General features: G+C 48.0%; 1 protein-coding gene across 2 annotated transcripts in view; it reads left to right on the forward strand.

Annotated features, from left to right (window-relative positions):
• LOC144814965 (glioma pathogenesis-related protein 1-like) overlaps positions 1-20,195 on the forward strand; it is a 546,100-nt gene extending 525,905 nt beyond the window's left edge. For both annotated transcript variants that reach the window (XM_078674148.1, XM_078674149.1), the window contains 2 exons: positions 19,118-19,144; positions 19,291-20,195. In XM_078674148.1, the coding sequence (XP_078530274.1) occupies positions 19,118-19,144; positions 19,291-19,409 (146 nt within the window). In that variant the 3' untranslated portion in view covers positions 19,410-20,195. The remainder of the gene's footprint in view (positions 1-19,117; positions 19,145-19,290) is intronic.
• The last annotated feature ends 3,080 nt before the right edge of the window (positions 20,196-23,275 follow it).

Genomic DNA, 23,275 nt, shown 5'->3' on the forward strand with positions numbered 1-23,275 from the left:
CGCTCAGTGGCTGCTCTTCTCCTCTGTGGTGACTGCAACCAGTGGTTCCAGAGATGGTGCCCAAAGGGATGGTGAAGTCTTTGCTGTTCCTGAGACTCCTCGAACGGGGGACAAACTCTACCTCAAGCCCTTGGAGATACTTTTCAAGCAGGATACACACAGTTCCTCTCCTTGGCAGAAACAGATACTGCAGGCCAACCCCAGACAGCACACAGCAAAGGGGCGGTACTTCTCCTTCAGCATTTCCCAGCTCTTCTCCTTGGCAGAGGTATTCCAGAAGTAATCTAAAGTTCTAGGGTCTGGGCCCCAATATTTATACTGTATTTCTCTTTGTTCTCTTGAGGCAGAGAGGCTCTTTGCTCAGTCAAAACCAGTTCTGACCTCTCCGGTCCAGCTTCCCCGCAGGAGGTAGAGACAGCATTGTGTAAGGCAAACCAGGCCCATTCAGGTGCAAGGAAATCTCCTCACCCTACTCTAAATACAGTCCTGGTCTATTCAGCGCAGCCCTGACTCATTCAGGAAAGGCAGGACACACATCAACCGCCCCGTGGCTGTCTGAGAGAATGCACCTCTCCAGCCCCTTTCACTCCAAAGCCAGACAGTCAGTCCATAAAACAGCAGAGGCACCCAGGATGGCTAAACTTGAAAATACCCACTTTCTAAAAGTGGTATTTTCAAACACACAATATAAAAATCGTCTTTACTAAAAGATGCATTCTTATATTATGAGTTCCGGCATACTATTTTGTTTTTAACACACTTTATTGGTGACCGCATTATCAGGTACATCTTAAACAATGATCTGCTAGATAGAGTCTTTTGGGGATTTTTAACCCCTGTCCCACGGTAACAGTCCCATCACAAATATACTTAATCAGTTGTTTTACAGCATTTCAAATTATATAAGTGTCACAGTGGTCATTTTCGAACTGAACATATAATTATACGGGCAGAAGACATGATGTATCGTCAGCGGTCTCATAAAGTTGTGCAGAAATATGTTCAACTAGTTAAACTCATACACACTCCTTACCCCCCTCCCCTAATCCCACCCTAACCCTCTCCTGGTCAGTCCTACTCCAGCTACCACAGTGATTACAGGGACTGAGCATTCAAAAACACCCTCCTAGAGGATACAATGGACAAGGCAGTGGCACAATACCTTTGGTTATCGGGGCAGGGGTACAGATAGTAGCCGGACCCCCTAATTACTGAGACGTTGTAGCAGGAGGGGAAAATAAGTCTAGTGCCTCCAACTCGAGTATCATAGCCTCCCATTCTAAGGAAATGGGTTTTCTCAGCCCTCTCTCTTGCTCCCTTTGAAGAGCTGTGCCCTCTGCCCTCCCCCCATTGGAGCATGTCTGACTGCCAAACAGCCACCGCAGGGCACCGAGGCGACTTCCACCTCATGGTGAGTGCCCTGATCGCCATAATGAACGCTAGATCAAGAAACTTCAGCCGCACCTTCTGAACCTTCGAGCATCTACGGAGGCCCATAAGGCAGGTCAGAGCCTCGTCCGGGACCAGCAGATGTGTTATCGTGGCCAAGTCGTGGCGCACTCCCCCCCCAGAAATCTCGTAGGCGAGGGCAGGACCATAGCATGTGAATAAAATCCGCTTCGTCTCCCCGACAACGGGGGCAGCAATGGGGGGCGTCTTATGTATCTTATGTGGTGTAAGGTATGATCTAGGGAGAATCATTGCCTGTATGAATTTGAGCCTCGCGTTACTTGACACTTTTTTGGGGTGTTCTACCATGCGTTTCCATGCTTGGTCTGTAATCTCCATCCCTGAGTCCTTCGCCCAATGTACTCTAAGGGAGGTGAGTGTAATTGCTGCATGTGCCCGTATCCCAGTGTAGAGCTAGCGTACCAAATGCCCACCTGGTCCCATGTAATATAAAAGATGTACCAAGGTATGTTGTGGTGGTTCAATCCTCTGTGAAGCTCGCATGATTCTGATATAATGCACCATGGTAGCGTGGAAGAGGTACAGGCGTGGCGGCGCCCCAGTAGCCTGCATGAAAGAGTCATGATCCAGCAAAGTGCCATTCCCAAAGAAGGCTCCTATCTCTTCAATACCGTTGTCTGTCCAGGCCTGTGCCCTGGTCCGTGTGAGTCGCCCCTGTGGTGTGGGGATTTCGAGCAGAGGGACATTTGCACCATATGGGATCGTCGCAGACGTGTACGAGAGGGCTTTCCTCCAGCAGAGTAAAGCAGTCCGCAACAGGGGAGGGCAATCAGTGGGGATCCTAGCCTTTGGTAATAGTAGAGTGTGGAGTTCCCCCTGATCCAGACTTTGCGGCGTGAATCCAATCTCATTTACATTTCATCCGCAGTCCAGTAGGATAACCAGTGAAGCTGACTAGCATAACAATACCCCCCGTAAGTCAGGAACTCCCAGGCCGCCGCTCTGGGACTCCAGCTGTAACTTCTGGAGACTTATCCGCCTCCGCCCCATCCCCCAAATGAGAGTAGTCAATATGGTATTAAGTGTGTTAAAAATGGATTGTGGGAGGATCACGGGCAGATTTACAAAGTAATACAATAGGCGAGGCAACAACACCATTTTGGAGATAGTGATCCGTCCCATTACTGACAGGGGTAAGGAGGACCAGAACCCCACACTTTCACGGAGCCCTGTTATGGCCCACATAATATTGCCCTCAATTTGATCCTCTTGTGCCCTGTACATATATATACCAAGGTACTTAAAGGTAGTAGAAGCTACTGGCAGGGTATAGGTGCCGAATTGTAAGTGGGTAGTGTGTGGCGTTTCCCGGAAGAAGTAACCAGTAGATTTCTCCGGGTTTATGGCCAGTCCCGACAGGCGTTCAAAAACAGCAAATATTCCCGGGAGAGGGGCATTATCAGCTGTTAGATCTCGCAGATATAGGAGTATATCATCCGCATAGACAGATATGCGATGGTGTACCCCACCGATGCAAATGCCCAACTGGCCCGCCGATCTCTGAAGGGCCAGAGCTAGAGGCTCCAGTGCTAGCACAAACCGCAGAGGAGACAGAGGGCACCCTTGTTTCGTGCCTCTGTAAACGTTGTACTGATCAGAGATGTAGTAACCAGTACGGGCCCTGGCCATAGGGGACGTGTACAGTAGACGGACCCACTTAAGGTACGTGTCCGGAAACCCGAATCATTTCAGCGTCGTGAACATAAAGTCCCAGGATAAGGAATCAAATGCCTGCTTAAGGTCTAAGGCAACGCATCCCGCATGATGGTAAGCATTCGGGTGGCCGTCATTACTAGTGTTCAGGGACGTGCTACGATTTGGAAGGAAGCCACATTGGTCGCTGTGAATAAGCATGGTAAGGTGCGGCTGTATGCGGTTAGCAAGGGCCTTACTCAGGATCTTATATTCGGTGGCTAACCTAGAGAGGGGCCTGTAATTGGACATCTCTAAAGCGTCCCGACCCGGTTTGAGTATAGATGTGACCAGCGCCTGCATGGTAGAGTCCGGTAGGCGGCCTGTCTCTAAAGCCATCTTATAGACGGTCTCCAGCGTGGGCACTAAAGACTCTGCAAATGTAAGATAAAACTCAACAGGGAGCCTGTCCATACCGGGTGTCTTATTGCGGTTCAGGCCTTTAATTGCTGCACGGATCTCCTGTTGGGTTATGGGGCCGTCAATCTCTTTCCGCACCTCCTCCGGTAACGCCGGGAAGGGAAGGTCCTGAAGGAAATCGTAATCTGTGAGCCATCTACTGGAACAGGGGGAGCATAAAGCGCCTCCAAATGGTTGTGAAAGGCAGCATTTATTTCAGCTTGTGTATGAACGACGTGTCCCGCCAGGGTACGGATGCTGGACACGACGGGCGGGTCAGGTCTGTCTCTGACTATCCGAGTTAGTAACGTGCCAGTTCTGTCCGCCTCTGTTTGTTTACGCTGCAGGAACGCCCTATAATCTATTGTACGTAACGTCTCTAATATCTCCAAGTGGTCTATGTGGTGGACTGCAGTATTCCTTGTTTTACAGGGTCTGAAACCGCCTCCCTCTCCAGTGTGTGTAATCTGTTTTCGATGTTGTGTAGTCGTTGGTGCGTCTCTTGCCTGGCACCCACTAACTGTCCAATTGTCGCTCTCCTCATCACCACTTGCAGAGCATCCCATTCTATCAAATGAGAGGAGGCTTTGTTCCAGTTTTTGTCCAGATAATTAGTCAGGGCGTTGGAGAGAGTTAAGCGAAAAGGGGCGTCTTCCAGCAGGTGTGGGTGTAACTTCCAGGTGGGTACCGGGGTGGGTACCATACCCCAGTGGAGTGTTAGCTCTAAGGGGCAATGGTCGGAAAAGGTCTTGGCCAGGTAGGTAGAGCTGTGAACCTTCGCAATGATAGAGCTTGAGCAGAGGAACCTATTGATTCTAGTATGGAGACTGTGTACCAGGGAGTAAAACGAGTATTCCCTATGTGCTGGATAGAGGCGGCACCAAGCATCAGAGAGTGTCCACCCACTTGCCCATGTAGAGAGCTGGTCCGCTATCTTGCCCGCAGTGGCACCCTGTAGGGGGGTGTGTGATCTGTCCAATCCGGTGTCTAACACCTCATTCCAATCCCCTCCAAGCACCCAGGGGATCCCGTCCCAATCCACTAAGGCCCCGTTCAGCTTGTTCAGGAATTGGTCTTGGTCGAAATTAGGGGCGTAAACGCACCCAAGAACCACCAGGGAGCCGTCGAGAGTGCCCTTCACCAGTATATATCGTCCTTGTTCATCTACCCGGCGCTCAACTTCGACAAAGGGGACCCCATGACGCACCCAAATAGTTGCCTCCCTGGCGAAAGCAGAGTAGTTAGTAGAATAAATATGACCCCTCCATTTTTTCCGCATCTTTTGTGTTTCTGAATCTGTCAAGTGGGATTCCTGCAGGAATGCCATATGTGTTTTGTGTCAGAGGAGAAAGGTGTGTATGAGATGTCTCTTCTGGATTGCCCCTAATACCCGCACATTCCAGGTAAGTAAATTGTATGATCCCATTGTGTTTACGGTCCCTGCCATGTCCCCATGTAGGAGCGAATCTTATCTATACGTGGAGCCCACAAGGCAGAACCGGCCAGGAGTCCCCTTCCCCAAACCATCTGAACGAAACTCGGCGCAGCGCTTAAACTGCGCTGGGCCCAACAATTGTGTACAAAGGGTACATAACTAATAACGGTGCATACGCTAATGGGGAGGTAGCTAACCTTACGATCGAGCATATTCCAGAATGGTCCGTGACCCAACGGCTCTACGGTACCCTGTCTCCCGGGGGGGAAAGTGTACATCGGGGTGTCTTGGGGCGATGACACCAGCATAATCAATTACAACAGTAAACTCTGCAGAACCCCCAATAAGTCATCTTATGTAACGGATAGCATGGTAGGTATGATCATATAACAGACAACAAACGCCTCAAATAACATCATTTATACGTCAGAGGTATGCTATGCCAATAAAAGGATACAACAGTCCTTTAGCGCCGGGTTTGCGCTCTCTTCAGAAGCATGAGCGGTAGCAGCAGTCCCAAGTGTTCTCAATCCAGCCATCGTATTCAGCTATCAATCAAGTCATCGCCCGCTCGCGGTGTAATAGTGGGGAAGAGGATCACACTGTGGTCGGAGTTCGAATGTATAGTACTGTCCTCCAAGTCCGTAGCAAGTTTGTTTGAGTCGTCACGGAAGGAACCGGCCATCGCAAGCGCCCCCCTCCTGGTCCCGTCATTGCTGTTCCCGTGAGGGCCCTGCACCTCTATGGCTACGGTTAGTGTTCTTAACCCCTCGGGAGGACCGCTGTGGTAGCGTGTCTGAATCCTGTGAAGGGACCTCCGGATGACTCACCAGGCTGGAGCCGATACACATCACCTCCATCCATTCCTTGACGTCCGCTGGGCTTTCAAAGAAGTGAGTCTTTTTATCATGCTTTACCTTCAGCCTGGCAGGGTACAGGAGTGCGTATTTAAGTTGTGCAGCCTGTAGTTTCAGAACAGAGAGATAAACGGTTAAGGGGGGGTCCGAGGGGAAAAAATTGTTATAGACCTACTGGTACCTAGTCCCCCAACTAGACACTAAAACACACGGAAGGTACAGAAGGTCTCAGAAATACAGAGGGAGAGAAAAGAAAATAGCAAATCTCTCTATTGGGACCTAATAGTGTCCTCTTTACATGCCCAGAATCCACAGTTAATCTGGAAACAACCAAGAAAACAAAAACAAGAGAAGATGCACAAGGAGAGTAAAAAGATACCCATCAGCCCACTCATAAGTGGAATCTCGTCATCTGGGTATATGTTGGTAAATGGTGTCCTCTAGGGTCTGCCTTGGAAACAATCCATAGGACTGCCTAGTGATGGACCCAGAACATTTCACCAACAGATGACAGTATATGAGCGGGAGGGGTTGAGGTTGCAGTGCTCAAAGAAAAAGAAGAAGAAAAGGAAAATAATCCAAGTGATTCTAAAAATACCTACGATGATGTCATGAAATACTTTATTAGGGCTGACCATCAAAGTGGTATGGTTAAAAACAGTATGCTGATAGCATGTAAGGAATTGCTACCCACCAATGTTGTTATTCGGTCAACATGTTTCAGCCTCAAGGGCTTTCGTCAGGACCTATGGTGCTACTGCAACACTTACTTAAGTGATGTGAAAGTGGGATCTACATCTGCTTTCCAAACTGAAAAGAGTGTATCTTCTCCTGCATAGACACAATACAAAAGACAGAAACAGAGACATGGACAAATTATGTCAACAAAAAGAAGTGCACAGACTGCAAACTCTCGTTTCTATGGTCTTTATAATATGGCTATGAACACTTGAAAGACACTCACCCTTATTGTGGGGAGAGAAAACCTCACCTCACCTGGCCACTGCTCAGGAAGAAAGGGAGGCCACGCACTGGAAATAAACAGAACACTTAGAAAGTTATAACCAGTGGTAGTAGAAACACAATCTACAGACAAGAAAAACTGGATTCAAAACACATAAATCAGAGACACACATGGTGACACAATGGCCAGACTGGTTTCCTCTTGCATCAGGAAAGTATACCACAAAGCCTCACTGACTGCACTGCTTGCACAAACCTGTAGACCTATAAAGTACAAAGGCCCAGGTAGCCAGCCGCAGTCACTGGGAATAGAGGCGCCTACTCCTGTGCTTTCCACCTAGTACTCAAAGACCAAAGACCAAAGCAATAATGCTATTGACTGTACCACCACCACTGACCTCTCCGTCGTTGCCTCGGAGTGAAAACTGAGCCGAGGGGGAGGCGACGACTGATGGTCACACGCGATGTTAAATACACTGCAGTGGACCTGAAAGGAAACTCCTTTGTTTCAAAATTTGATTGGCTCATGTGTAGGCCAATGGGAATCGGCTCACAGGCAGCCAACCGTGACCTACACTGATAAGCCTGCAGTGGACCTGAAAGGAAATTCCTTTGTTTCAAAATTTGATTGGCTCATGTGTAGGCCAATGGGAATCGGCTCACAGGCAGCCAACCGTGACCTACACTGATAAGCCTGCAGTGGACCTGAAAGGAAACTCCTTTGTTTCAAAATTTGATTGGCTCATGTGTAGGCCAATGGGAATCGGCTCACAGGCAGCCAACCGTGACCTACACTGATAAGCCTGCAGTGGACCTGAAAGGAAACTCCTTTGTTTCAAAATTTGATTGGCTCATGTGTAGGCCAATGGGAATCGGCTCACAGGCAGCCAACCGTGACCTACACTGATAAGCCTGCAGTGGACCTGAAAGGAAACTCCTTTGTTTCAAAATTTGATTGGCTCATGTGTAGGCCAATGGGAATCGGCTCACAGGCAGCCAAACGTGACCTACACTGATAAGCCTGCAGTGGACCTGAAAGGAAACTCCTTTGTTTCAAAATTTGATTGGCTCATGTGTAGGCCAATGGGAATCGGCTCACAGGCAGCCAACCGTGACCAACACTGATAAGCCTCAGCCACATTAACAGGCCGACCGTGAGACATACCTCACGCGCATATGCGCACCAGTCAAATCGTAAGGCAGTAAGATGGTGTGTTGTATTCTATCCAAAGAAGAGCCATAAGAAGAGCTAGGTGTGTTTATTTATTTATACTGCTAGAGGGCAATGTTTAGAGGTCGCGCGCTAATTTAGCCGTTTGCCAACTTCCAGTCGGATAGTACCGGGGGCTTAAACTGATATAGACACTGGCTACATATATTCAATATATATAGAACATGAGAAGGGGAACCCTACCCAGCGAGGGTGTTAGAGCTCAGTGGAGGTAACCCTTATGCCAAAGGCTGTTAGCACAAGGACTCTGTGTTCGGAAAAACAATCTGCGCAATCACAGCTGCATCCAAGGAATGTCATCATTCAATCCTTCTGTGTCACTATGAAGTTTGAAAACCCACTTCTGTTCTTTCCTCAATAGGAAAAGTGAAACATCCGTGACGTGACTAGGTATGTAAGGTTGTTCTAGAACCAACCATCTCAGTTCATCTGGACTATGTCTCTTGTCAAGGAAGTGAGTGGTGAGCCGTGTTGCCTGTTTTCTGCGTCTCATGGTGCTCATATGTTCCTGCACGCGCAATTTGATTTTTCTTGCGGTCATGCCGATATACCTTAGTCCACAGGGGCAGGTAATCTGGTATATCACTTTCTCACTGTTGCAATTAGTGTGGTGTTTCAATTGCCATGGTCGCGAGGTCCCAATGTCCACTTCAAGTGTTTTGCTGGTCAGTGGGCATACTGAGCAATTCCCGCAGGGATGATGTCCTCGTACCGGGGGCAGACCCCATAGAGTTTGCGGGGGTTCACATACTTCTTGCCGAGGTCGTGTATGCACAAGAGAGTCTCTCAAGTTGTTCCCTCTTTTAAAAGAAAAGAGTGGAAGGGGAATGGTCTCACCGGAGCTGTTGTCGCGATTGCAAGCGGCGCCAATACCTTCGCGCACCACTAACCTGAGCAATCCGGTCAGCAGGGACGATGGGAAGAATGTCCTTCCGACTTGCCTAAACACCACACCCAGGGGCGTCGTAGAGATCGCCGTCTGAATGGGTATCGCAGAAAGCCGGAGGGATAAGGTGAAGGAAAGAACGGAGTGCGGGATGAGGCCCTCTGAATCTGGTTCCGGGGAAAACCTCCTTGGATGAATGTGCTGCAGCAGGGGAAGACAACGGACAGGTATAAGTATCTTGTTCCTTTCTTTCCCCTGTTCTCCCCTGGCCCTGAGTAATCACACTTACCAGAGTTACTATCACTCGCACTGTAAATGGAGCCGACCTGCTCCTCCTATTCCGATAGACTGAAGGGTAAAGTTGAAATTCACTTTCCCGCTCAGTGCAGTACTCCTGAGAACGAATATTTGAATCTAGTGCTTTGAGAGTCGTTCTCCGTTCAATGGTATCCTCAATGATGCTTGAGCATACAGTAAATGAAATAACCCCCGACCTTGGAATAGTACGGACTTGTGCAAACAAAAACAAGAATAACTGGAACTTCCGTAAAACAATAACAAATTCTCCGGTCTGACGGAAGAACGAGCCCGTTCTTCCGGGATGATACTTGCGGTTCTCTGGAAGTTGCTCCACTCCACTGACCGCTATAGTTCCTGCTCGGAACTTGGCTTGAAGCTTTCTGACCGCGCTGGCACTTGATCGGCGCTGGCGATCTCCACTGGCCGCGCAGGCTCTTGATCGGCGCAGACAAACTCCTCTGGCCGCGCAGGCTCTTGATCGGCGTAGACAAACTCCTCTGGCCGCGCAGGCTCTTGATCGGCGTCGGTAATCTCTCCGGGATCACTCAGGCGGGGAACACCATCCGCCCGTCCATGACTCCACAAGAACAATTGTCAAGCACTGATCCTCATCAGAGGCGGAGCTATATAGAAAAGACCCTCCTTCCCGTTTTCCCGGCTCGCTTGGCATTCTGGGACTTGTAGTGCAGGAGGAGGGAACGCGCACTTTGTCCTTTCTTAAGTCCCCTCGTAGTGTCTGCGAGGGCGATCATGACAGCTGTTCAGAATGCGCCACCTTTTCCTGATCATCTTTTGGATTTTAGAAGATGATGTGTTGTACGTTGTCACGCACACCAATCTGTCTAGTGGTGGTTTGACAACTGGAGGCTCAAGCAGCGCTTCGCGATGGTTATTCGCAGCGCGTTTCATTGAAGTCCGGACAAGGTTATTCGGATAGCGTCTCACTTTCAACTTCATGGAGAGATCTTTCGCTTTTCGGCGGAAGTCTGGAATGTTTGAACAATTCCTCCGGACCCTCAAGAACTGTCCAAAGGGGAGGTTCTCACGGAGGGACCGGGGATGATGGCTATCGAATCTCAGCAGGGAGTTCCGAGCCATGGGTTTCCGATACAAGGAGCTCGCCAAATGGCCATCTTCTGGAAAGATGACAAGATCCAAGAAGGGGAGCTCTGTTCTACTATGCTCAAGGGTAAACCTCAAAAAAGCATTCTGACCATTCAGCCACTCTTGAAACAACAAGAGGGAAGGTACATCGCCACGCCAGACGACAAGAATGTCGTCGATGTACCGCTTCCACATCATCAATTGATGATGATGAGGGTTGTTGGTGCTCAACACGTGGTGGGTCTCAAACTGGTGGACATACAAATTAGCCAGGCTGGGGGCAAATTTGCTGCCCATTGATGTCCCCGAGGTTTGTAAATACAGGGAATCCTCAAAGGCAAAAAAATTCTCGGTCATAGCAATCCGAGCTAATTCCATGACAAAGTGAGTGGGAGTTGTCAAGGTAGAAGGGAAAGCCTCTAAAAGTTCTTGTACAGTTTGTAGTGTATCCATTTGAGGAATACAAGTGTACAAAGATTCGACATCAAAACTAGCTAAAATGTCAGTATTAATGTCGAAGGTCACCTCAGGTAGAATGCGCAGGACATCTTTGGTGTCCTGAAGGTAGGTCGGCATTGTCTTAACAATGGGACTTAAAAAGATGTCAACAAAGGAGGACAGAGGTTCGAGCAAAGATCCAATGCCCGAAATGATCGGACGGCCCGGAGGGGGTCTCGCAGGCTTATGAATCTTTGGGAGGATGTAAAAGTAGGGAGTGATGGGACACTTGGTGACTAAAAAGATTGCCTCTTTCGGAGTAATCCAGCCTTCTGCACTGGCTTCCTCTACCAGATGTTTGATCTCATTAGTTAGTCTTGGCGTGGGATTTTCAGCAAGGAGGGTGTAGGACTGTGCATTGCCTAGTTGTCTCAGGCATTCAGCTTGGTAGTCAGTAGTGTTGAGAATGACTATGGCACCCCCCTTGTCCGCTGGTTTAATCACTATCCCCGTGTCTTTCGAGAGAGTGTCCAGGGCTGATCTGTCTCTTTTTGATATATTCTGGTAGTTCCCCTCTTTGGAAAAGTCCATAGATTTGAGGTCTTGTAGTATTGCAGCCTCAAAAGTGCCAACTTTGGATGGTACTTGTTGCAACAGGGGCATAAAAGTGGATCTAACTTTAAGACCTGTGTTTGTATCTTCAGTCGGGGTATCTGTTTCTTTGTTTTTGAAGAAATAGTGCAGCCTGATGGTTCTGAAAAATCGTTCGATCTCCCCTCTTATCAAAAAGGGTTCCCCACTGTTGGTCGGGACAAACCCTAGGCCTCTGTTTAGAACAACCTGTTCAGTAGGAGTGATCACTCGACTACTTAGGTTCACTACCAAGTCTTCATCCTCTTGTGACTCGCTCATTGCCCTTGTTTGTTGTGTGTTGTTGTCGAGTCCTGGTTGTCTGACCACTGAACTTGGTTTTGGCCTCTCCGCCTGCCTCTGTTCCAACCTCGGCCCTGTCCTAAAAAAGCCTGGTTTTCAAAATACTGAGGCTGCATCGGGTAATGAGACATTGGTGGGGGAAACTGGGGATAACCCCACGGGGCTGGTGGCCACCATGAACCCGTCTGGTACATGTTTCCACGATTATTGTATCGACGATTCGGTCGATTACCACGGCCTCTGCCTCTGGGTTGGCTATTGTCTCCACTCTCAGAGCCAGACGACTCAGTCTCAGATGATGTGGCATATGAAGAGCCTGCAGTGTGTTTGGGTTTATTGGTATCAGTGGGAGTGTAATTATCACTGGTGTAGGGATACACCTTCTCATGTGAGAACTTAGCCAGGTCTTTCTTGAACTTTTCTATCTTGGCGAGAAAAATTGGATCTTTATACTCCTTGTTTGCTTTGTTGGAGTCTTCTAATTGTTTCTCAAATCTTTTGGTTGTTAGGGTGGTCTTAATTTGCCCTTCTAGAATTTGAATCTCGACCAAGATGGCATCTGCAATACGTTTGGCTGTAGTGATAATTAAAATCAGCCAGTCTCTTGTACAGCGCCAGGCTATTAAGGACCAGTCTTTGACAAAGACCTTGTCAGTGAGGAAGAGCCTAGGCGCGTTGGTAACTATGAGACCTGTGGGTGAACATTTGCCATGTAAATATTCTGCCATTATTTGACCGTGTATGATGGTACGTGAGTGACTTTTTTTCAGGTTTAATATCGTTTCCCAGTCTCCCACAATAGCTGGAGCTGGAGTGGGGATCTGGTCTAGCATACTAGGATTTTCAGATAAAATCGATGAAAGGAATTCATCGTCGAAACCAAGACCGCCAAAGTCCGCCATGGTGTCGTCAAATCAGAATGTGAAGAATCCAGGGGATGCACCAAATGGTCAGTGCCTTAATTCAAGATGAAGGACCCGCAGCCAAGGCTGCACAACAGAACAGAGAGATAAACGGTTAAGGGGGGGTCCGAGGGGAGCCGATTCCCATTGGCCTACACATGAGCCAATCAAATTTTGAAACAAAGGAGTTTCCTTTCAGGTCCACTGCAGTGTATTTAACATCGCGTGTGACCATCAGTCGTCGCCTCCCCCTCGGCTCAGTTTTCACTCCGAGGCAACGACGGAGAGGTCCGTGGTGGTGGTACAGTCAATAGCATTATTGCTTTGGTCTTTGGTCTTTGAGTACTAGGTGGAAAGCACAGGAGTAGGCGCCTCTATTCCCAGTGACTGCGGCTGGCTACCTGGGCCTTTGTACTTTATAGGTCTACAGGTTTGTGCAAGCAGTGCAGTCAGTGAGGCTTTGTGGTATACTTTCCTGATGCAAGAGGAAACCAGTCTGGCCATTGTGTCACCATGTGTGTCTCTGATTTATGTGTTTTGAATCCAGTTTTTCTTGTCTGTAGATTGTGTTTCTACTACCACTGGTTATAACTTTCTAAGTGTTCTGTTTATTTCCAGTGCGTGGCCTCCCTTTCTTCCTGAGCAGTGGCCAGGTGAGGTGAGGTTTTCTCTCCCCACAATAAGGGTGAGTGTCTTTCAAGTGTTCATAGCCATATTATAAAGACCATAGAAACGAGAGTTTGCAGTCTGTGCACTTCTTTTTGTTGACATAATTTGTCCATGTCTCTGTTTCTGTCTTTTGTATTGTGTCTATGCAGGAGAAGATACACTCTTTTCAGTTTGGAAAGCAGATGTAGATCCCACTTTCACATCACTTAAGTAAGTGTTGCAGTAGCACCATAGGTCCTGACGAAAGCCCTTGAGGCTGAAACATGTTGACCGAATAACAACATTGGTGGGTAGCAATTCCTTACATGCTATCAGCATACTGTTTTTAACCATACCACTTTGATGGTCAGCCCTAATAAAGTATTTCATGACATCATCGTAGGTATTTTTAGAATCACTTGGATTATTTTCCTTTTCTTCTTCTTTTTCTTTGAGCACTGCAACCTCAACCCCTCCCGCTCATATACTGTCATCTGTTGGTGAAATGTTCTGGGTCCATCACTAGGCAGTCCTATGGATTGTTTCCAAGGCAGACCCTAGAGGACACCATTTACCAACATATACCCAGATGACGAGATTCCACTTATGAGTGGGCTGATGGGTATCTTTTTACTCTCCTTGTGCATCTTCTCTTGTTTTTGTTTTCTTGGTTGTTTCCAGATTAACTGTGGATTCTGGGCATGTAAAGAGGACACTATTAGGTCCCAATAGAGAGATTTGCTATTTTCTTTTCTCTCCCTCTGTATTTCTGAGACCTTCTGTACCAGCCTGTAGTTTCTTCTTTACCGCCTGGTAGGAGGATCTCTGTCTCTGCACCATTACAGTATAGTCCGGATACAAAGATATGCGTTAACTTTCGAATTGGATGAGCGACTTCTCACTAACCTTCTGTAATAGGATGTCCCGGTCCCTATATTTGAGGACTTTCACGATCAGAGGGCTAGGCGGCGCCCCCGGCCTGGGCTGTCCAGTCGGCACCCTATGTGCCCGCTCCACGCAGAAGTATGGGGATAGTCCCTCCGGTGCTACATTCTCCCTGAACCATGTTTCCATAAAGTCAGCCGCTCTGTCCCCCGGCAGCGTTCCGGCAGCCCAATAACGCGGGCGTTATTGCGTCTGTTTCTGCCTTCTGCGTCCTCCACCCGATCCATGAGTGTACTTACTTGCTGTTGGAGTTGCTGCATAGAGGAAAAATGTTCCGTTACCTTGGGGACGACTTCTGCAAGAGAATGGCCATGTTCCTTTACCGTGTCTGCCAGTTTGACGTGGTCCGCCTTCAGCAGAGTAAGTCCCGCGGTAAGCGTGCCCAACTGCTGCTCCATCGCCGCCCTCGAGTCGCGGATCTCCTGCAGGATGAGGTCCAGTTTATCCGGTGCTCCCTCTGCATGAACAGTCAGGGTCGTCCCTGGCGAGGGGGGCTGATCATCTCGGCCCGGTATGGTGGAAGAGGGTGTACATATACTAGGAGTCAAGAGGGAAATACAGAACTAGGTCGCCCTCCACTCGGTAAATCAACAATCACAAAAAGACCTAGTCCTTTAGGCAGTTTATCTTATAGACCTGTGAACATCTATGGATTGTCAAAAGATCATTCCAGCTACACCTCTAATACTAGAGATTATTACCATGTTCCAGTCTATTGCCAAGATAAAAGATAGCCATTCTCTGATCAACATATAACCAGACAGCACAGGACATACATTCACTAGAAGGACAACATTTGAAAAAATGTGAATAGCTAGATGGCACCTCACGGGCGCACCACCAATGGGACCCCTGGTTGGTACTCACCAGGATGGCCCTGTTCTCATCATCGGTGCCACCTAGCTTAACCGGTGCTGAGAAGACGCCGAACGAGTATTCTCCACTGATAAAAGTATTGAAGTGAGAAAAGACCACACTCACCGCTTGGGAGTTGTGACTTGATTTCAGAAAGTGGTTTCTCTTGAATGGTATGAAAGAAAAACTGGCCAATTAGCACTTAAAGCACAGTGCCTCTGGCAGTGGCAGCTCAATATTGTTTGCCCTGAAGAAATTGCCTGATAAAGACCAAGGCAATGAAACATGTCGGCTGTAAGCAGAGTGCGAATCGATAGGTAGTATTCGCATCTCTCCTTTTTATGTATGTGTTTACTGTTTGCAACAAGAGAATGCGAGTAAAAGGTTTCTGTATCTTGTTTGCACAGTAGTTTTTTCGTTATATGTTGAACGTTGTTAGTCCTTGTCACATATAAGTTTTGCGTACACTGCACCATTCACTGTCTCCTTTCCTTTGGGTTTCGGACACGTTTACGTTAAGCTAGGTGGCACCGATGATGAGAACAGGGCCATCCTGGTGAGTACCAACCAGGGGTCCCATTGGTGGTGCGCCCGTGAGGTGCCATCTAGCTATTCACATTTTTTCAAATGTTGTCCTTCTAGTGAATGTATGTCCTGTGCTGTCTGGTTATATGTTGATCAGAGAATGGCTATCTTTTATCTTGGCAATAGACTGGAACATGGTAATAATCTCTAGTATTAGAGGTGTAGCTGGAATGATCTTTTGACAATCCATAGATGTTCACAGGTCTATAAGATAAACTGCCTAAAGGACTAGGTCTTTTTTTGTGATTGTTGATGGTGGAAGAGGGCCCAGGGCGTCCGTCCACAGGCTTCGCTCAGTTCTTGCCCATTATCCAACTCTATGATCAGACTGCGCACCAGGCCGTTCTCACAGTTCGCCTTCAGATAAATACCTGCCCTGTCACAAGCGTTTGTAGGGAAGCAGTAGTGTACCCCTGGGCATGAGGGGGGCTCTCGGCCTCAGGCAAACTCAGAGTACAAAGTGCGAGCCGGCAACAGGTAGGGCGGCAAGCGCAGGGCCTCAAGCGCAGGTCGTCACCTCTCTCCTCCCGCTCTCCCTCAGGGTGGGTCTCTCTCCTCCTGTTGCACCTCACTGGGCCCAGCGCTGTCCGGATTCTTAGAGCCTAGTGGGCCACACCCACCAGGCCCTAAGAATCCCACGGAGTGTGGCAAGATCACAAAGCGGGCTGTACTGGGGTCTGCCGGAGGGCAAATCAGGTGGGGAAGGGGGCCCGTGGCTCGAGGCAGCCAAATCACAGTTCCTCAAAGCGCACCGTACCGCCAGGCACCGGCTCCCGACATCAGAATCTGAGCCGCCACCCCTCCGGCAGTCGCGCTTTCCCGTAGAGCCAGGGTGGGTCGGAGAAGATCAGGCAGGCCGCCCGGCCTGTCGCAGCAGCTGGTAGTGCTCACAGCGCCTCGCCGTCGGTCGCGTGGCTTTCTCTGGCCGACCGCCACTCCCCCGAGCCGCGTAGCACCAGCAGGCGGACTCTCAGATCGAGGATATGTATCCTGGGGGGGCACCTCCACCGTCAGTAATGAAACAAGGCAACCCCCTCCTCTCCCGACCAGCAAACAGGGTCCGAATACTCGCACCAGTGGCGGCACTCCGCACCACAGGAGCTCCCGGCTTGTGGCTGTGCAGAAGGGCAGACAGGCCTAGTGGGACTCACCGCCCGTCCAAAGCATCCCTCAGCGTCGGTCAAGGCACCGCTCTGCAGCCCAGGTCATTGGCTGTACGGAGTAGCGGCCCCCAGTCAACTATCGCCGCACAACAAGCGTGTAAAGAGCATTCTCCCCGGGATTGTCCGGAGCTCTATTGAAGCACAGCCGCCATCGCAGACGGCTAGCCACACCCCCCATGAGTTCAGGCATACTAAACTCCATCTTTCTATCTTGTCCCAATGGGCAGTTATATTTATAAAATGCTATAAATAGACTTCTATTCTATCCTATGGGACAGATGGCCTTTCCATAGTGAAAAACTAAATACACTGTATTTCTCTGTCAGGACATGTCACACACACTAGTACATGTCCTACCTTTCACATGCGCTGCACCCGGCCGATAGGGGTACCCTGGGCCAACCTTAGGAGTGACTTGCATGTAATAAAAGGAAAGGCTAGGGCCTGGCAAGTGGATGCACTTGCCAGGTCGACATGGCAGTAGAGACTGCGTGCAGACACAGCAGTAGCATGTCTGAGAACCCTTTGAAAGGCTGCTTGTGTGAATGGCAAAATCAGCGCTGCAAGACCACACCAACATTTGATTTATAGGCCTTGGGCATGCACAGTTCACTGTACTAGGGACTTAGTAGTAAATCAATCAAGCCAATCTTTGAAACACCAATCCATAGTAACAATTTACACGTAGAGGGGCAGATTTACAAGCCCCTTGCGCCACTTTTGTGTCACTTTTCCCATGTTAAAAGTGACGCAAAAGTGGCGCAAGGGTCTTGTAAATCTGCCCCAGAGCATATGCATTTTAGCACTGATCAGCAGTGGTAATGTACACAGAGTCCTAACACCAACAAACACAGGGTCAAAAACAGGAGGCTAAAAAGCAAAATGTCTGGGGATAAGCCCACTAAAAAAGATAGTCTAACACAACACAGCTACTAAGGAAAGCCTTGCCTTTTCTACCGCTTGGGGCTAGGAAAACCCTGGTACAGGCTCTTGTCAGCAGGCTTGACTATGGCAATGATCTTCTGGCTTAGCCAACGAGCCCCTACTCTCTAAATTACAGGTCATGTAGAACAGCGCTGCAAGACTGATTTTTAATCTTCCTTCCAGATCTGCATCACTCCCACTTTTAAGAGCATTACATTGGGTACCGGTCAGAAAGATAATTATATTCAAGATCTGGTACCTCACCCACAGAGCTTTAGTGGAGAAAGGACCAAGATACCTACACTAAAACTTTAAATGATATCTCCTTGGCAGGAATTTACATTCCACGTACAAAGAGCTACTTACTATTCCCCGCATCGTTTAAGGTGTGGAGACAAACCCCTCACTTATTTGGCCCCTACATACTGGAATTGGTTATCTTACTATATTCTCATATGCTATGAATACACCAAATGTAAGAAATTATTGAAAATCTTTCTGTTTTAACTCTGCTGTTTCTGGCCCTGCTATAGTGACCTTCTGCTGTGCCGAAATACCTCGTTGGGGTGATTCATTCGCGATATCAAATCAAAATAACGTAACATAACCTAAACAATCATTCCTTGCAACACAGGCACTCTTGCACAGTGGTGCAAGGGTGCCTGATTGGCGCTAGGCATCTAATTTTAGCATCAGCGCTAGTAAAATCACAGGGGTGCGCTGTATTGTTGTAAATACGGTGCAACCCTGCGTTTTGGAAATGTTGTAGCTTGGCGCTGCCAAATTTGGCACAGCTCCGTGCTCCGATTTTTCCTTGTAAATATGCCCTTAGTTTAATTCTGGCAATCCTCCCATTATTAGGAAAGGCTCGATATCACAGCTGTTCACATGATCTATTGTTACCCATTCATTAAACTATATATAAAGTAGGCTTATACTCCACTCAGAGGAATATAACTCCTCACTTCATATAATAGGCTGTTTGGTCATTAATTCTCCCTTCTAAGTTAGTGCTTCCATTGGAATGCACGAAGGACTGTTTTACATTTGAAAAAAACACTGAATAATCAAAAAGTTTGTCATAATCAATTATTTATCTTCTCTATTCATTCTCTAGTGAAAACAATTACTTTTTTTAAAAAAATCCCCATTATTGGTAACATAATAAGTCGGCCTTTATTATTCTAAGCACCATTTGTGCATGCAATGCATGCAACCAGCATTTTTGTGTGCTGTGGTTGCATGCATCAGCATATTAAAGCCAGATCTGACAGTGTTTGTTTCGGTTTTTTTTCTCCAATGTATATAGGGACTCTGCAGATTAGTGGTAGGATAAGCAGACATTATATTACTTCTAGCAATTCTCACGTATTTTCTTTTTCCGCAGGAAATGCTGATCGTGATGCAGTCGTCCGTATGTATTTTAATTTATATTTTTTATTTAATGCCATTTAGAATGTATGCATGTGGGTGTGTCTTACACACTGAGACTAGATCACTGACAAAAAGACAAAGCTTTTTCGAAGAATAAATATTAATAACATGTATATTTTATTGTAGAATATCGCGATTGGATACCGAGTTGGGCTGTGGAAAATGGGAAGGCTTCAAGAGTGGCATCAAAACCCTGCTGTTCTTTAAATCACCTGCTCCCTCTTGTTATACTTTTGTTAATGTAGTTCTACCCGAATGAGCTTGTCCTGCAGCCAAATCTGTATCACTGTTTCATTTATACAATGGTTATAATGTTATTTACTTTACATCAATGTTTTATTGTTTCTGTTGTTTTCCTAGTCACTTGTGAACATAGGATGCAGCTGTACTTTGCCTTCATTCCTCCACAAGCTCTTCTCTTCAGGTGCCGTGCTTTCCTCTGCACGGACACCTAAATGCCATTAGCGCATTTTTCAAAATGTGCCACATATGATGATGAATTTGAAATCCTGAAAGTCCTCACTCCACGCGGCCTGTAAATACCGAATGAGTACCCCAGGTTTTGCAGTGAATTACCGCATCCCTTATTTGACCCCCTATTTCACGTCACTCCATGAAAAACCTGGTCTAATGTAAAACAATAACCCTTTGTAAAATATTTGCAAAATCGATGCACAGATTCGGATTTGTCATGTATCTGTGTTAACTGCTGCGTAACCATGGCCCGGTTTTGAAGCCCAGCTGTAATGAGTGCCCGCGATAGCATAGGATAATATTGTTTGAATGAGAACATGATGTCTAACGTATTTTTGAAATGGCACCATTTTTTTAACCACTTTTTGGGTTACTTGTCATATGAATGATGTTTGCTCACAGTGCTTAAACCCCAGTTGAAAGTAAATGTCAATCCATGTGTTACAGCCTGAATGCTCCCCTAATTGCTACGTACTTAGCAATATAAAACAGTTACGAACATGTTAAAGTATTGCATATCAATAAAAGTGACAATAACATAAAATGTACAACCCAAAGAGTGTTTGAGTGCTTTGTTACCACAGGGAATCAAACGTGTGCTTATACAACCAGGGCCATATTCATGACCCGGGTTGCGCCGCTCTTGCACCACGCAACCTGTTGCAAGAGCAACACAAACCTTAAGTTCTATTTTTGAAGCCACGCAAAGCCACTTTGCGGGGCTCCAAAAATATGAAGTAACGCAATGCAGTGCAAATCGCTGTGTTGCGTTACTCTCCCTTAAGGGTGGGTGTTCCATGGGCGTTGCATGGGTGTCATTTTTTTATGCATTCCCGGATTTACAAGACTTTGTAAATATGGCAATGCACCAAAAAGATATGCCTCCCCAGGGTAGGCATAACAGGGAGAAACATATTTATTTCTCCTCATTCTTTCCTCTTTCGATGTGTGGTGCATTCTGCAGCACATGTAGAAAGAGGAAAAGCCTCTCAGGATTGTTTTTGTGCAGGGTGGTGCTCACGCCTGCACAAAAACAATCCTGCCAAAATGACGAGAGCGCAAGGGGCAAAGACAGGAGTGCGCCCATTGGATAAATACAGCGCATTCCTGCCCTTTCCCTGTGATGCAGGGCTGTGCAACAAGGTGACTTGAAGTGCTGCCCTGTGCCACAAAGGTCATAAATATGGCCGCTCCTGTTCAGTCATTTTATTGGTCCCATAATCTTCCAGAGTTCATTGTTAATGATTTCATGTTGCTTCCTTCATCCAAAGTACAAAGGATAAACATGTAAAAAATGAAAGTTTCAGCTTTCTTCAAAGTTTGGAGACATCTCATCTTCATGGTTTGCACCGTAAGTTAAACACCATTGATACCCAGTCACTATGTTGAGGTTTGCGCTCAAATACGATAGCCTCAAATGCGTATTGCAGCTGATACACAATATGAAGACAAATGCTCAATTGTGCTTTATAATGTGCAGAAATGCGCTAAAATGCTCACTACGTGCACTTGTCCCTCAAATGTCCGGTGCACCCTCTCAAGAGACAGGTCTTGTCTCCAATGGGCTTTCTTCTCTTTGTCCTACATTCCTTTTGAATTCTTCTTAACAAGAGCCAGTGATAGGTTGGTTAAAGCAGTTAAGTGTGGGGCGTGGCTAGCGCCCGAGGAAGATGGCGGCTCCCCCGTGACTCTCCTGAGGCGGTGGGATTGTTCGAGGGATTCTCCTGCACCATCCGAGTCCTGACACTTGGCAAATTGAGAAATGAAGGTCGGAATGTGAGCGCTTCCTGACTGAGGTCTTTTCGTCTTTTGCAAAGTAAACTTTGACCTTTTACCAAGCATTTTTCCTCACAGCACAGCTGCCTTACTGTTATGCACACGCTGAGGGAGCCGTTTTTAGGTCGAAGCCTGCATTGCAGGGCATGCCCTGCTGCAGGCAAAGAGATATTGTGAGCAGGGGATTTCAGTATGGCGTGAAGCCACGCCCCTTTTTTCCATTGGCAGGCCTCTGGAAACTGAGGCCTGCCATTGGAAAAAGCTCCTGTTTAGCAGATTTGTCTGCTCTGGATCCCGCCTCTCGAGGACTCCATGACCTGCCTTACGGTAGCACGACAATATTTTTAGAAATATTGCCTTGGCAACCATGAGACAGGTCAGGGAGTCCTGGAGGGGCGGGATTCAGTATCCTGTTTCCGCCCTGTTTTTTTTTTTTGTTTCGTTTGTGCCGTCATTCCTGTGAGTTCCTGGGCGTTGGAGGAGGTAGGGGAGAGGCGGTGCTGGTTATGTTTATGTTTGTTGCAGGATGCCTTTTTTTTTTAAAATGTAGATGATCCTTTCACGGCCGTGCAGCTTTACTGCTGCGCGGCCAATGCTTGTTCATATGGCTCTGCCTCTGCTGACCCGGAACAAAAAAGGATTATTTCCTTACTGTTTACCCTTCGTTCTTGTCACTTCCTGGAAGACCGTGGATACCCAGAGCTGTCTAATGGGTATTTCTTTAAACATTAGAAACATGCGTTCACGGGACAAGTAAAGCTAGATCTCCCACTCCACAACGGCCATACTACTACACTGCTGGCAGCTGGACGCGCACACACCTCCACTTTTCATGCACCACCACTTCAACTCTTTACGACTTCGATAGTGCTACAACGCCCATAGTTACATCATGGCCACAGAACATCCCGCCCCGCAACATACCCAACATCCCGCAAAGAACACACAAGACACCAGTGTTAGAGTGGGAAAGTTGCTGCAGGTTTATTACATACAACGTTATGTAATCACGGTGGGTTATCTTACGGACGATCCAAGGGCAGGCCGCATTCTCGCCACCTGCCCGCCTGATGAGCCAAGCAGCACAGTGGCGAACCACCCATCTGCTGCGCCATTATGGTAATAACTCTACTCACGCCCCTTGCAGGGTGTATCTAGGCAAACCCCTGGTTGCACAGGCACACAACCGCCCGAAGGACTACTGGGGCGCCGACACGGGGGTTCCCGGCCTCCCATGAGGTTCCAGGTTAGGCTCTGGAACCCCTATGTGCCCGCTGAAGTACAGTGCTGCACCTCTCTGCTTCCGGATCGCCCTGTAACTCCGCCTGCAACAAAAAAAGGACACATTAAAAGTTCCAACCGTCTCCCTCCCATACTGACACTCAGGGTAAGCGGTAGGGAGGGAAAAGAGTGTCCTTGAGGCGACTCGCGACATCTGGAGCGGTAAAGAGGCAGTAAAGATGGCGAGGAGAGAATAAATACCCCTCGCCCCCCCGGGGGAGGAGCCAAGCTGGCGACCGAGATGGCTGCTTAGACGCTCGGCTCCGTGAGCCTTCTCACCCCGCGCATACCTCCTGGCAACTATCCTGAGCCATAACGGCATATTTAAGTAGGCGAAGGACAACTTTCACTGACCGTTTGCTCCTGAGGCTTCTACGTGCGGCAGACCCGTGGAAATGTCCCCGACTGTTTTGCGGCCTTCACGGAGCTGGAACCGGGGTGTCGAGTGAGGAGAGTGGCCGGCCGCGACTGCGACAACAGCGGTCTCTGGTGGGGATGAGGAGTCGGCCGGAGGGCACCGGAGATCCGATGGGCCGATGGCGACGGTGCTGACCCAGTCCATTTAGTGGAGTGCCTTGTG

The sequence above is a fragment of the Lissotriton helveticus genome, chromosome 1_1 (genome assembly GCF_964261635.1).
Source record: "Lissotriton helveticus chromosome 1_1, aLisHel1.1, whole genome shotgun sequence".
In the NCBI taxonomy this organism is placed as follows: domain Eukaryota; kingdom Metazoa; phylum Chordata; class Amphibia; order Caudata; family Salamandridae; genus Lissotriton; species Lissotriton helveticus.